The 12,041-nt window shown below is 45.8% G+C and overlaps 1 protein-coding gene across 1 annotated transcript in view; it reads right to left on the bottom strand.

The window, feature by feature from the left end:
* Nucleotides 1-12,041, bottom strand: part of lrmda (leucine rich melanocyte differentiation associated) — a 206,216-nt gene that overhangs the window by 52,139 nt on the left and 142,036 nt on the right. The window contains exon 5 of the mRNA XM_061087698.1: nucleotides 11,222-11,348. Coding sequence (XP_060943681.1) covers nucleotides 11,222-11,348 — 127 coding nt within the window. The remainder of the gene's footprint in view (nucleotides 1-11,221; nucleotides 11,349-12,041) is intronic.

The raw sequence follows: 12,041 nt of genomic DNA, 5'->3' as shown, positions 1-12,041 counted from the left end.
GTAACATCAGGCGGTGGACTGAGTTCAACACGTCTTCTTCTACGTAGCCAGATTATTTGACATTCACGTGTTGATCTTGATCATGCCAACAACATTCATTCATAGGATCACTTCCCCTTTATCAAGTTGTCTTCAAAGTATAGGCACAATGTCTGCTTTGTTCCTGTTAGGCTTTAGTGCTGAATTACAGAGCTTTTATTTTGAAAGGTTGTGAACTTGCAACATGCAAATTTACGAAAAGATAAGAGAAGTTAAGTAACTCATTCAAACTAGAGAAACCACATGCGTGAATAGTAATTACAACCAATTTAGTTACATTTTTAGAAAAATATTGACTTTAACATTTTTCAGGTAGGATGAAGTCAACGTTTCTAACTTCACTCTCAACAAAAGATTGTTTATAAAAAGCTCTGCACACAAGCAATAATAAAGTAACAGTAGAACTGTTTGAGGAGGATTCACTGATGACAAGAAATAATTCTGAAGAAGCTCCAGAGCATTAACACAAGTCAAGTAAACGTCCATTCTAAACAAGCAGGTTTGGATACATTCTGGGCCAAAAACAATCATTCATAGAATCACTACCCCTTTATCAAGTTGTCTTCAAAGTATAGGCACAATGTCTGCTTTGTTTCTGTAAGGCTTTAGTGCAGATTTACAGAGCTTTTATTTTGAAAAATGCAATATATGAAAAGATAAGAGAAGTTAAGGAACTCATTCAAACTTAAGAAACCACACGCGTGAATAGTTATTAAAGCCAATTTAGTTTAATTTTTGGGAAAAACATTGACTATAACTTTGTCCAGATAAACCAGGTAGGATGAAGTCAACGTTTTCTAACTTCACTATCAACAAAAGACTGTTTATAAAAAGCTCTGCACACAAGCTACTTCCTGATAAGGAATAATTCTGAAGTAGCTCCGGAGCATTAACACAAGTCAAGCAAACAGTCCATTCTAAACAAGCAGGTTTAGAACAGGCCCTGCAGTAGTTTTAGGATGGAAAGGGCCACACATTATAAAGAGTGAGACCCAATTCACGAGATTGATTTTGTTAGACTTTGTTTAACTTTTGACTTATTGTACATTCCGGTCCGGTCGCAGTAAAGCCCAGTAGAGCTCAATGCTCTGTAAAACAAACACCGTTTCACCATCAGACGTCCTGGAGCAGTTTCTCAGAACGTTAAGTGATTTCCTGAGGGTACGTGCGTGTGGCTCTGACATTATTGAGACTGTACGTTCCCTCTCCGTCACTCAGACGTTGCGGCTCCTGACAGGTTAAGCTCTTAATGCACCGCATCTGACTTGTTAATCCAGCGGGAAAGCGTCCTTTCTGTCTCTCAGGTGGAGAGGTCACCCGGCGAGGCCTGGCTTCCCTCAACCTACAGTATTCCTTCCGCCTTAGCCTCCAACCTAAACATGCTCCAGCCCTGCATCATTGGCCTCCCCTCGCCCCCCCCCCTCCCCCCCCCCCCCAGCCATCTATACCCACATGCATGCATAAGTCGGAGGTGTCAAGACTACCTGTCTCAACAGCACCCCCCTTGCCTGACCTGCGGATAGCCCTCAGGGATATTAATTATAGAGTAGTCTGACTTGTTGAGAGGAGAGAGACAGACAGGGAGAGAGAGAGAGAGCGAGAGAGAGAGAGAGAGAGAGAGAGAGAGAGAGAGAGTGAGCGACATGGGGAGTGAGAGACAGAGAGAGGGAGCAGAAGAAAGATAAATGCAGAGATGTTGTTACAGGAGCTGTCACCTCCTAATCATGTCATCCTGCTGTACAGAGGTGATGCTGGGGCTTCACTCGATCAGGTTTCCCATTCATCACCGGAGCTGGATGCTGGCGGAGGTGTCGGAGGATGAGGAGAATAACTATCAATTTCCCACAGAGTTCACATTTTAAACTTACGTCCTAAACCTGACTGTTGGAAGCACAAAATACATCTTTAACATTTTAAAGGACGACTGGTACGCTTATGCATAATCAATCAATCAATCAAATTTTATTTGTACAGCCCATATTCACGAATCACAATTTGCCTCATAGGGCTTTAACATGGTGTGACATCCTCTGTCCTTAACCCTCAGCAAGAGTAAGGAAAAACAACTAAAAACCCTTTTAACAGGTAAAAATACGTAGAAACCTCAGCGAGAGCCACATGTGAGGGATCCCTCTCCCAGGACGGACACAAGTGCAATAGATGTCAAGTGTAAGAAAACATCATCGGGATTAAAGTTTTTAGCAGCATCGATGAGGGTAAACATTTTTGAAGAATAACTTCAATACTATATGTCAAGCAGTCCTGCTGCAATCATAGTCTCTGATCAGCTAAAATCAAACTTACGCTCATTCTCTTGCCCTTGACTTTCTATATTAATGCATATGTCCCTATGCAAAATCCATCTGGATGGATTTTAACGTTTTCTTTTTACATAAGTGTCTCTCCCCTCAGACTGTCCCTGCCATGGAAGTTTTGAATATCCATTGGTTATTCCTGTCATCGTAACGTGTACATGCGATGGATCCGTCTGTTTACACAACACAAAGAGGAAATATTACGGTGCCACTTAAAAAAAAGCACACAAACCAACCCAGTGTTCACTACTGAGCCTGTGCGCACAAACACACGGATCTACGACAATATGACGTTTCTCCGTGTGTTTTAAAGACGTCGTGCGGACGGCCGAGTCTTGTGTTTGAGCGCGAGCTGCCACCACATGATCAGAGCAATCTGTCCAAACAAATGGGAGCTTCTCTCCCGCGCATTACCGCGTCGGATTAGACGACTCCCGGTCATTTGATTCCCCACCGTCTCGACAGCTCCGGCTTCTAATGGCCCCGAGTGGGATTTCAACAAAACGCAAAACAGGGAGAGGTCAACGCGTTTGAAGGTTACCGCTGTCGGGGGAATCAAAATAAATAACATTCAGGTGTGCTATTCTCTGTCAGGCGAGCGTCTTAATGATGCCAAGTTAACACATACTAAATAACAGTGTCTCCCGACGCACTGACAGCCTCAGAAATAATTGACCAGCGTGCTCCAAACGGAGACGCGGGAGACAGAGAATTCAATCCTGCAAGCTGACAGATCCCATTGAGCATGTCACCAGATTTTGCATTATACACAAAGCAATGTCAGGTCAGGGATGCGGCCTCCTGCTAGTTATTTGCGATTGCATCTCTGAGGGCAAATTACCTGGTTCTCCATAATACGCTCTAGTTAACTAATTTCGTGACGGCGGCAACGTCTCGTAAAAAAAAAACTCTCAGATTTACCGCCTGTCAAAGACATGACAGACTTTTTTCCTCCTCACCGCCTTTTTTTTTTTTCTCCCTTTTCTCCAAATGCTTGGCAGCCTCTCAACTATAGAGCTCATATTCAATATCCTCTCTCAGTGTGTCGAGGACATCTCTAATTCCAGACAAAGACGTACTGCTGAAAATGAACACACACACACACACACAAAAAAAAAGAAATATAACCTTATTATGTTTGAAGGCTACCAGCAGTGTGTCATTTCATCCACAAGTTCCCATGACTGCTGGGGGTGCGGGGGAGTTATAAACCGATGTAACATAGTTCTGAAGCTTTTAGTGAGGAAACAGTGAAATCCATTATCCCGCCCGACCTCTGCGCATTGACACGCCGCACACACACACACACACACACACACAATATACAAAGTACAATGTACGGTGTCCTGTCATTGTGTTGTTATACACGTGTAAATCATTCACTCTCTGTCAGGGAAGTGGCTCCCGACAACAAAACCTCACCTCGGCGCCGGGGTCACGGAGGAACTCGATCCCAGAGCAGACAAAGCAGAGTTTTACCTGCGAGTTCTCGGCCTGCCACTGATAGCAACAAAGATGACAAAAGCTCAGTGATGGTGTGAAGACTGCCTTGAAGCTATGCGGTGCAGAGGGGGGGGACAATACAGGCACGTAGAATACCCCACCACCTCCCAACTCCATGGAGTGTCTGTTTTAAAGTTCACAATGCGGCACCGAGGTCTGCCTTCCCTTTCTTTTTCTCACCGTCTCTGTTTTTTTTTGTACGTGCTCCCATTCAGCCAGACGGTGTGGCCTATCATCGTCGCGACAATGACGGTAGGTGGAAGCGCTATAGCTTTCATTACACAAAGTATAAATAGTGTAATCTATCAGCCCCTGCCAATCAGGATGATTGATTATGGGCTGTCGGGGAGGAGAGTGACACATTAGAAAAGTTTGGTTAACAATGCCTGTAGCTGGTGCCGGGGCTGCTGCCGCCCGGCCCAGTGATTAATGTGTTGTCAGCTTGTAATCCCACACCCACGCTTAATGAGGCAAGAATTTATCATCTCGGCAGAGTGGCAGATGTCAGGGGGAAAGGAATCCAAGTGGCTGGAAACAATATACTTTTTGTCGAGCTTGTGCTTGACATGTCTGACAAGCTCTAAAAACCACAAAGACGGCCTGTGTAAGCACAAACTTCAGCCGAGTGACTTTCGGCTCCGTGGCCCCGGCCTCTGTTCAGCGCTCTGGAAGTCACCGCCGCTGAAAGAAGACTCCCTCTCCATTAACACGGGGCCGGAGAGCAGACACGACTGGTAGAATGGAATAAAGCCCCAATGAGCCAGCGCACTGTGGGGGGGGGAGAAGTCCGGTGCCATCCTGTTTGTGCATTTTTGAAAAACATTTGCGCTCTCACACAAATTAACTCAAACTTTCAATTTGGTCCCCATGGTGACTCACACACAGACCAGATCCACCACATCCAGCTCAGATTAGAGGCTCTCGCACTCATTAACTTCTCTTAATAGCACGGCAACATCTGCATGTCATAAACAACAACAACTCTGCTCGAATTATCTGATAAAAATCGGAACGTGAATTAAAGCGAGGCGGCCTCCGGTGGGTGCGACATGACAATCAACTTCAAAGTGAAGAATAAAATGCGGGTGGTGAAATAGTGATTAATGTGCGCTGTCAACATCAACTAAAAGAGACAGGCTGAGGAAGAACTGATCTCTTTGAGAGATTTAAAAGTTTGGCACAATTCGGAGGGAACACCCAGTGGGGGTACGAGGTGGAAGAAAGAGAGATGGATTTCTCTCTCTTTTTTTTTTTTTTTCCCAGAGAGAACAGAAAACACCAAGCCAGCTGTCTCTCATTAGACTAGCAGCATCTTCCTGTCACCAAACAGACCAACTGGGAGGATTAGCTCTGATTGGGCTGATAGGCCAACGCACAGGGATCCTGCACTGTGTAATAGCTAAAAGCATCATTTGATAAGAAGTGTAATTGAAGGGATGCCTTAGTGGCTGTGATTCTGCAGTGCTTGCACGGGGAATTGTGGGGTTGTGCAACACATTGGCGTGTAATGAAAGAAGGCTCAGTTTTACAGGCCTGCGTGTGCAGAATTTACTTTACATATGTCCAAAGAATTATGTGTTCAATGATCCTAGAAGGAGGAAGTGTGTTATTTCCCCGTAGCTTTCAGTGTCTAAATGGAACTTTGAAAATAAAAAAACAAATTGGCCCGTCGCAAAGGCAAATAAAGGATCTAGTTGGAACGTTATGTGTAAAAAGCAGAACAGGCTTTGTGGCCTGCCAATCCCGGGCACTCAGTATTATTACGCTCGTAAAAACTTAACAAAGGCTTACATTTTAAAGATGAAAAGGAGGAAAAGCCACGTGAGCGATTGCACGATTTGTCAGAGTTTATGAAATAACTTTATATCAAAATGGGAGAGGGAGACGTCTCGTTATTGCCGGCCGGGCCCTGGCCTGTTTCCTGACAGGCCTCAAACTCCACCGCTGAGCACGAGAGACGGCGAGACAACAAACGCCTCGCCGCAGAGGCGCTGCGTCTCCGTGCAGGATGCCAGCGGGAAGGGAGGGAAACCAGTTAACGCAACGCTGCCACTTCAGCCTCAGTCTCATAAAAAGCCCTTAAGAAAACACGCTTGTTTTTTATGCTCCGCCTTGCTCCCCTCCACCCCTTCTCCAAATAATAATAATAATACATCTATCATTTTGGCTTGTGAGAGTGACATGACACTCAGGTCACGCACCCCGTGTCTCCGGGCTTTGAAAGAGGCAATAAATCAATCCTGGCACTATTACTTACAATTAATTGTGCTTTAAAGTTTTACAATGTGTTTATGATATGCACGGCCCGGGTGATTTATGTGGACAGTGTGAGTCACTCCCACTTAATTGCTGTTGTTTTCCTGGCTTATAACCCCTGTGTGAACTGTGGGTTAAAGCTGCCAGAGCAATCAGAACTGGGCCTGTTGCGCTGGTGGGAGCACCGAACGACTCACACTTCAGCAGACGTTTACCGACACACACACACACACACACACACACACACACACACACACACACACACACACACAGGGAGGCCTGCATGACTCACACAGACACCGACAGACACACACACACACATACCTGAGAGAACACGTGGCTCTCCCCTGGAAATATCTGACACACAGGCACAAAGTGTACTCCATCCATCACACAAACTAAACACGTTTGAACAATTATAAACAGCTGTTTTAACATTTAGGATACGCTGTCGTTAAAAAGACGGAGAACAGCCGCGTCTCATGTGATGCAATTAACAGATAACAAGACATTATGTAAGAGGGGAAAGAACCTAATTCGAACGCGAGCACATCACAATCTGTCAGCCGGTTTATTTGTCTGAGCACGAAGCAGACAGGCACTCGCTGCGGTTTTCATTTCGCCCACAGCTCCCACTCGATCCGCAAGCAGCCGTCCTCAAGTCAACCTACTGTACACGTATTGATTCAGGAATGTGCCATGAAAGAAAGGTGACAACTCAGGGTTGTGCACGTGTAGCAGCCGACGCAAATGCAGAAGCTAGCAGAGAGAGAGAGGACTGGTGATAAAGTTGCTTCCACAGCAATCTGTCGGGTTGTATTTCCTTCCCCTGTTGAGAACCATATTCTTTGAGTTTCCTCCGAGGACACATTTGTTCAGCAAAATGATTCAGCTAACCCACTGAAGGCACATTCACAAAGCGCTATATTGCATGCTGTTTGTTATTTTTGAGAGCTTCGGGGAACTCATAACTCTCAAGCACACAGATGAACGTGGCAACATACTTTACAGGGTACATTCGAGACTTGAAAAGGAAGCCGAGCAGCCGACTTATAGCAGAATTCCTCCTTATTTTCCAGAGTTGAGTTGCAGAGAGAAAGGAAAGAGCCACAATCATGCATCACATAATGCACAATCATGGGTCTGAAACCATGCAGTCCATCTCGGAATTGGACCGCTCCCTTCGGTGTAAACTTAAAATGAACCGCTGTAAAATGGAGTAAAACAGGTTAGTGTCTCGGGGAGAAAAAACTGAACTGAAAAGATCCACTTGAGGACTTTCCTGGCTCTGTCACTGTCAATTCCCTTGAAGAGCCGTTACCCTCTGTGTGTGTGTGAGAGAGTCATGGGACCCGGGAGCTGGCTCGAGCCACCCTGCGATGCAGTCTGCTTTACATTACACGCAGACGGATACGAGGAAAAAAACTAAACCTGTGTTCATGCTACAAAATCGAAGTCAAATGCTTCATCCGGGCGAAATCTAAGTGACATCCGAGGAAGGTTTCTACCCGCTGACGTAGCTCCCAGGCTGCGCTGAGTGAGGGGCACCATGGACGTACCTCATTCACTGTGAAACCCTCTTGAACATGTGGCAAGGAGTAAATGTTATTCTACTAGTTAAATTTGCTACGCACTCTATTTTTTTTATTTCTTTTAGCAGCGCTCGGGATCTGAAAAACAGAAAGTACTGTCACAGTGTTTTGATAGACACGGCCAGTTTAACCCAAGGGCTCGACAGCAGAATATGGGGTCCGCGGTGGAGGGGAAGGAGGTGGCGGAGCCGGGCCAAAACTCACCACATGTATTTTCCGAAAGCAGCCCCAGCGCAGTCCAAATGGCTCTACGTGGTTTAACGCCATTTCACTCCATGACCTCCGAGTCCTCAAAGAGAATTATCACATTATAGCATTCCAACACGCCCAATTTCCCAAAATACAGCTCAAGGCTTTTCCACTACGACTCTGCTTAGTGTTGTGGCTTTCGGGGGAAAACACTTCAATCGTACCCTCTGTGGTGTGTTTTTTTTGTTTACTTCAGGTATTTATACTTTTTTTTCTCTTCTCCTCCGCTGCTCTCGTCTTTGTTGTATAGCCTCCGTTTCTGTCCAACTACTTGTCCTTTCCAGTCAGAGACAATTACCCCCCCCCCCAAAACACACACACACACATTAAACAATCCGGCCCTCACTGTTTGAGACGAACACCAAAACCTGCAGCCAAGTCATAGACAGCAGAGTGTCACCTACTTTAGTCTTTTCAGACCATGAGCTCCGGAGAATGTCCGCACAATTAGCTCCAGACCTTCCGGAGTTTGCCGGTCGCGTCCACAACAACGGAAAACTTCCCAAGAGCATTCAAGCAAAGGCCGGTGCAGCGTACAGAAGTAGGGTGTAATATCTAATCCTGAGATTTTTGTATTTATTAGTATTATTTTTTCAGTTTTACGTCTGTCGCATGTTAGAAGCGTGCCAAGTTGGTTGCGGTGAATCGTCTGGAGAATCTCTGGCTGTTTTCTCACGTGGGCTCATTTGGACATTGACCTGATATTGGACTATAGGGGGGGCTGGCAGGAGAAACTATGGAGATTATCCGCAACAACAGGCGGGAACAGATGTGTTCTCTCCTACTGCCAATCGGGTAAATTTCGGGAGATTATCCGGAGTTCGGTCTGAAAGCAGCTTTAGTGCCATGAACATTTTAGCATAAGGAAAAGACAGTGACGATTAAAGAAATAAAAAAACGGTGACAAAATGATCCTCATTGTATAAACCAATTTTTTTTATGTGTGTATGTCCTTCTTCCTGAAAACAGCCGTTTCTGGTTGTGATTTAAGCAACACGGAAAACATTGGGAATGAATGAAAAGTTATGGTGCTCAGATTGTGCTAAGGACCATAACTGTTCTATCGGAACCATGTGGCGTCGCTCGGTGCCATGTTGTAACGGCATGACTGAAAGGCAGTTTAAACTGTGGTCACCATCCACTTCGATATGACTCAAGAGAGGTCTCCAAAGTTCAGCACATTAACTTTTCCAATACATTCACCCGGCAATGGAAACAGTCTGATCGAGGAGCTTTCTCTCCAGATTTATGCTGTCATGAACGGGCATGTATCACCGTAACCCTGCCGCACTCGCTGCCGCTACTAGGGTTTGAATTTAATCTACTGTTAACAGTAGGAAGGAGATTTGTCATTTGAGGTCTTAGAGGGAAAAAAGAAGTGAACGAGGAGGAAAAAGCCTGTAAATGTTACATCCAAAGTTAAGTCTTTTCGTAAATAAATCTTCAAAACACGTCTGAGGCCTTGTATATTTCCACCTCCCGTCTAATTGAGACTCAAATGGTAGCACGCGCGACAGCAAGACAGCTAATTACCGTCCTTTGTAATGAAGCAAATGGCAGACACTGTACCACAAGCCAGTGTTATGAGCAACACCCCGCCGTAGCAGACATAACAGCAAACACAAATATCTAATTACGCCATAATCTCCGCTCGCTTTCCTGTTCTGTCGCAGACGTTTCCGCTAATTGGTGGCCCGCACTATTGGTCAGCTTACAATCATGTGTGATGTGGACAATTAGAGCCGGGAGGTACTCATGGCTCATCGGGCCGGTGATAGCTGACACATCACGTCTCATCTAACTCAAAACAAGTGCTGTGGAAATGCTGCTGTGCGCTGTGACATCGCAGGGGCCCGACACGGGATACCTCTGGGCCAAAGATCTCTTCATGTATCGTGCAGACGGACTCAAACTCCGCTAATGAAGGCGCCGAGGAGAGGACGGCGCAAAGTACTGCGAGCGATGGAAGACACATTTTCATCAAAGCTGTAACCTTTTACTTTGCATAATATACAACAGGTTCAAAGACACAGAAACACGTCGTGTCAGCACGAATCAGTGATTATCTCTCCTTTCATCTGCGGCAGGCAAACATTTCTTCTCCTCTGACAGGCCATGTAAATAAAATCCTATAAAGTGACTTTACCCTGCCAAGGCGCATTGTAGAGGTCCTCACTTTCTTTTCATATAAAGCCGATGAGCAGTGTTTTTCATTCCACTTTTTCTCCGTCTACCAAACATGCCAGACTGGGGTTAAATTATTTCAATGTTTCGCTTCCTCACTTGCCGCTCGCGTGAAGGATCCGGAACAAAGCTCAGCATGAAGTGACACCAAACGCTGATTGTCTCGAACAATAAATATTTTGTTTTCCTCGTGCACTTTTAAACCCGGACATGGACTCACATGCTTCTGATTTGTCACCGGATCCCTTTGCTCGTGCTGCTCTGGAGCCGTTGTTACCTCCCAGGCTCACTGCCTTGAGCCCCGGAGGCATTGAAATGACAAAGCCTAGCTAATCCAAACAGTAAATATTTCATGACCTTACAATTACATGAAATCAAACCTAGGCCAAAGCTGTTCATTTATATTGCATTATCGAAGGAGTATTGGGGGAGGAAGAAATAAAGGGGGTGAAAAAGGGGTGAAGTGGGTATATCTATGAACCTCCTACCGAACTCTAATTAGTCTGTGTGGCCCAAAACAAGAGAGGGAGGAATAAGTGCACGGGCTCGGGGTAATTAAGCGATTGTGAGCAGCGTGTACGTGAGCTGTCACTCCAATCGGCAGCCATGTCACACTCGGCAACACAACAGCGACCGGACAGCCGCCCGTCGTCTTTGATCTGGGCTCATGCATACGGAATCAGGTCAGGCCGTGGTCACACACACACACACACACACACACACACACACACACACACACACACACACACACACACACACACACACACACACACACACACACACACACACACACACACACACACACACACACACACACACACACACACACACACACACACACACACACACGCAAAAGCAACGGCAAAGAAAGGCTCTTTACAAAGGGCCAAAGTGGTAGGACCTCTGCAAAGGGAGACTGACAGTCAAGCATGCACAGGAAGAAAGGGAGGATAAAGGATAAGAATAGACGAGGGAAGGAAGGGATGAATGTGACAAATCCACTCAGGACTTCAGAGCGACGACAACTTTAAACAGTGCACACACACACACACACACACACAAAAAAAAACAGAGGTTACTTACAGCTTCTGACTTCGGTTTGACCACTTTCATGAATGATCCTCTCGCCTGCGCCTCCATCACCTCTTTCGGGGTGACTTTCCTCGTGTCCAGGAACTTCAGCTGGGGCAACTTGTACAGAACAAAGTACCTGAAAGAGAACAACAGCTCAGCTTTGACTGTACCACACTTCTGCTTCATGAAAGGTCGCCTTGAAGGCCGTGTTTTTGCCGAAGAGACAAAACAGAGAATCTAAGGAAACGTGTAAAACGAATCAAACTGACAGCCATTCCAATATGTAAATCAACAAAACTTGAAAAGAAGCCGTGTTTACGGAGAGCTAACGATCACGCGGGCTTAATGGTGATATTTCCTTGTATGTAATGATCTTCAAAGCTGATAAGAATAAGTGCGACGTATAAATAGCACGAAAGGAGATACAACCTGCCTGCCAGAGCTGTCATTGTGACAGCATCACAGATATCTCTCTAAGCTTTCAGACACACACTGTCTTTCAATGGGAGGGAGAGAAACGTCAAAAGATAATGGTTGGAATACATAGACGACAACGGATCCTCTCACAGGCAGCGAGGGAGAGAGAGGAACAGCCATGTCAGGGCTGAGCTGGGAGCCGGAGAGGACATGCACGCGGCACCTAAGTGGAGGGTGAGAACAGGACAGGGGATCCGGGCACAGACGAGACCTGTGCGCAGAGAGCCGAGACAAATTGATGATGGCGACGTCGATGAAGGGGAGATGGCGAAGCGCACGTCAAGCTTTCAACACCTGAGGATTATAAGGAGGGGATGTGGTCAGACTGACATGGAAGTGGACAAATCTCGGT

Source organism: Limanda limanda, chromosome 15 (assembly GCF_963576545.1).
Source record: "Limanda limanda chromosome 15, fLimLim1.1, whole genome shotgun sequence".
In the NCBI taxonomy this organism is placed as follows: Eukaryota; Metazoa; Chordata; class Actinopteri; order Pleuronectiformes; family Pleuronectidae; genus Limanda; species Limanda limanda.
Note: the sequence above shows the minus strand (reverse complement) of the source record. Positions and strands in the feature narration are given on the sequence as shown.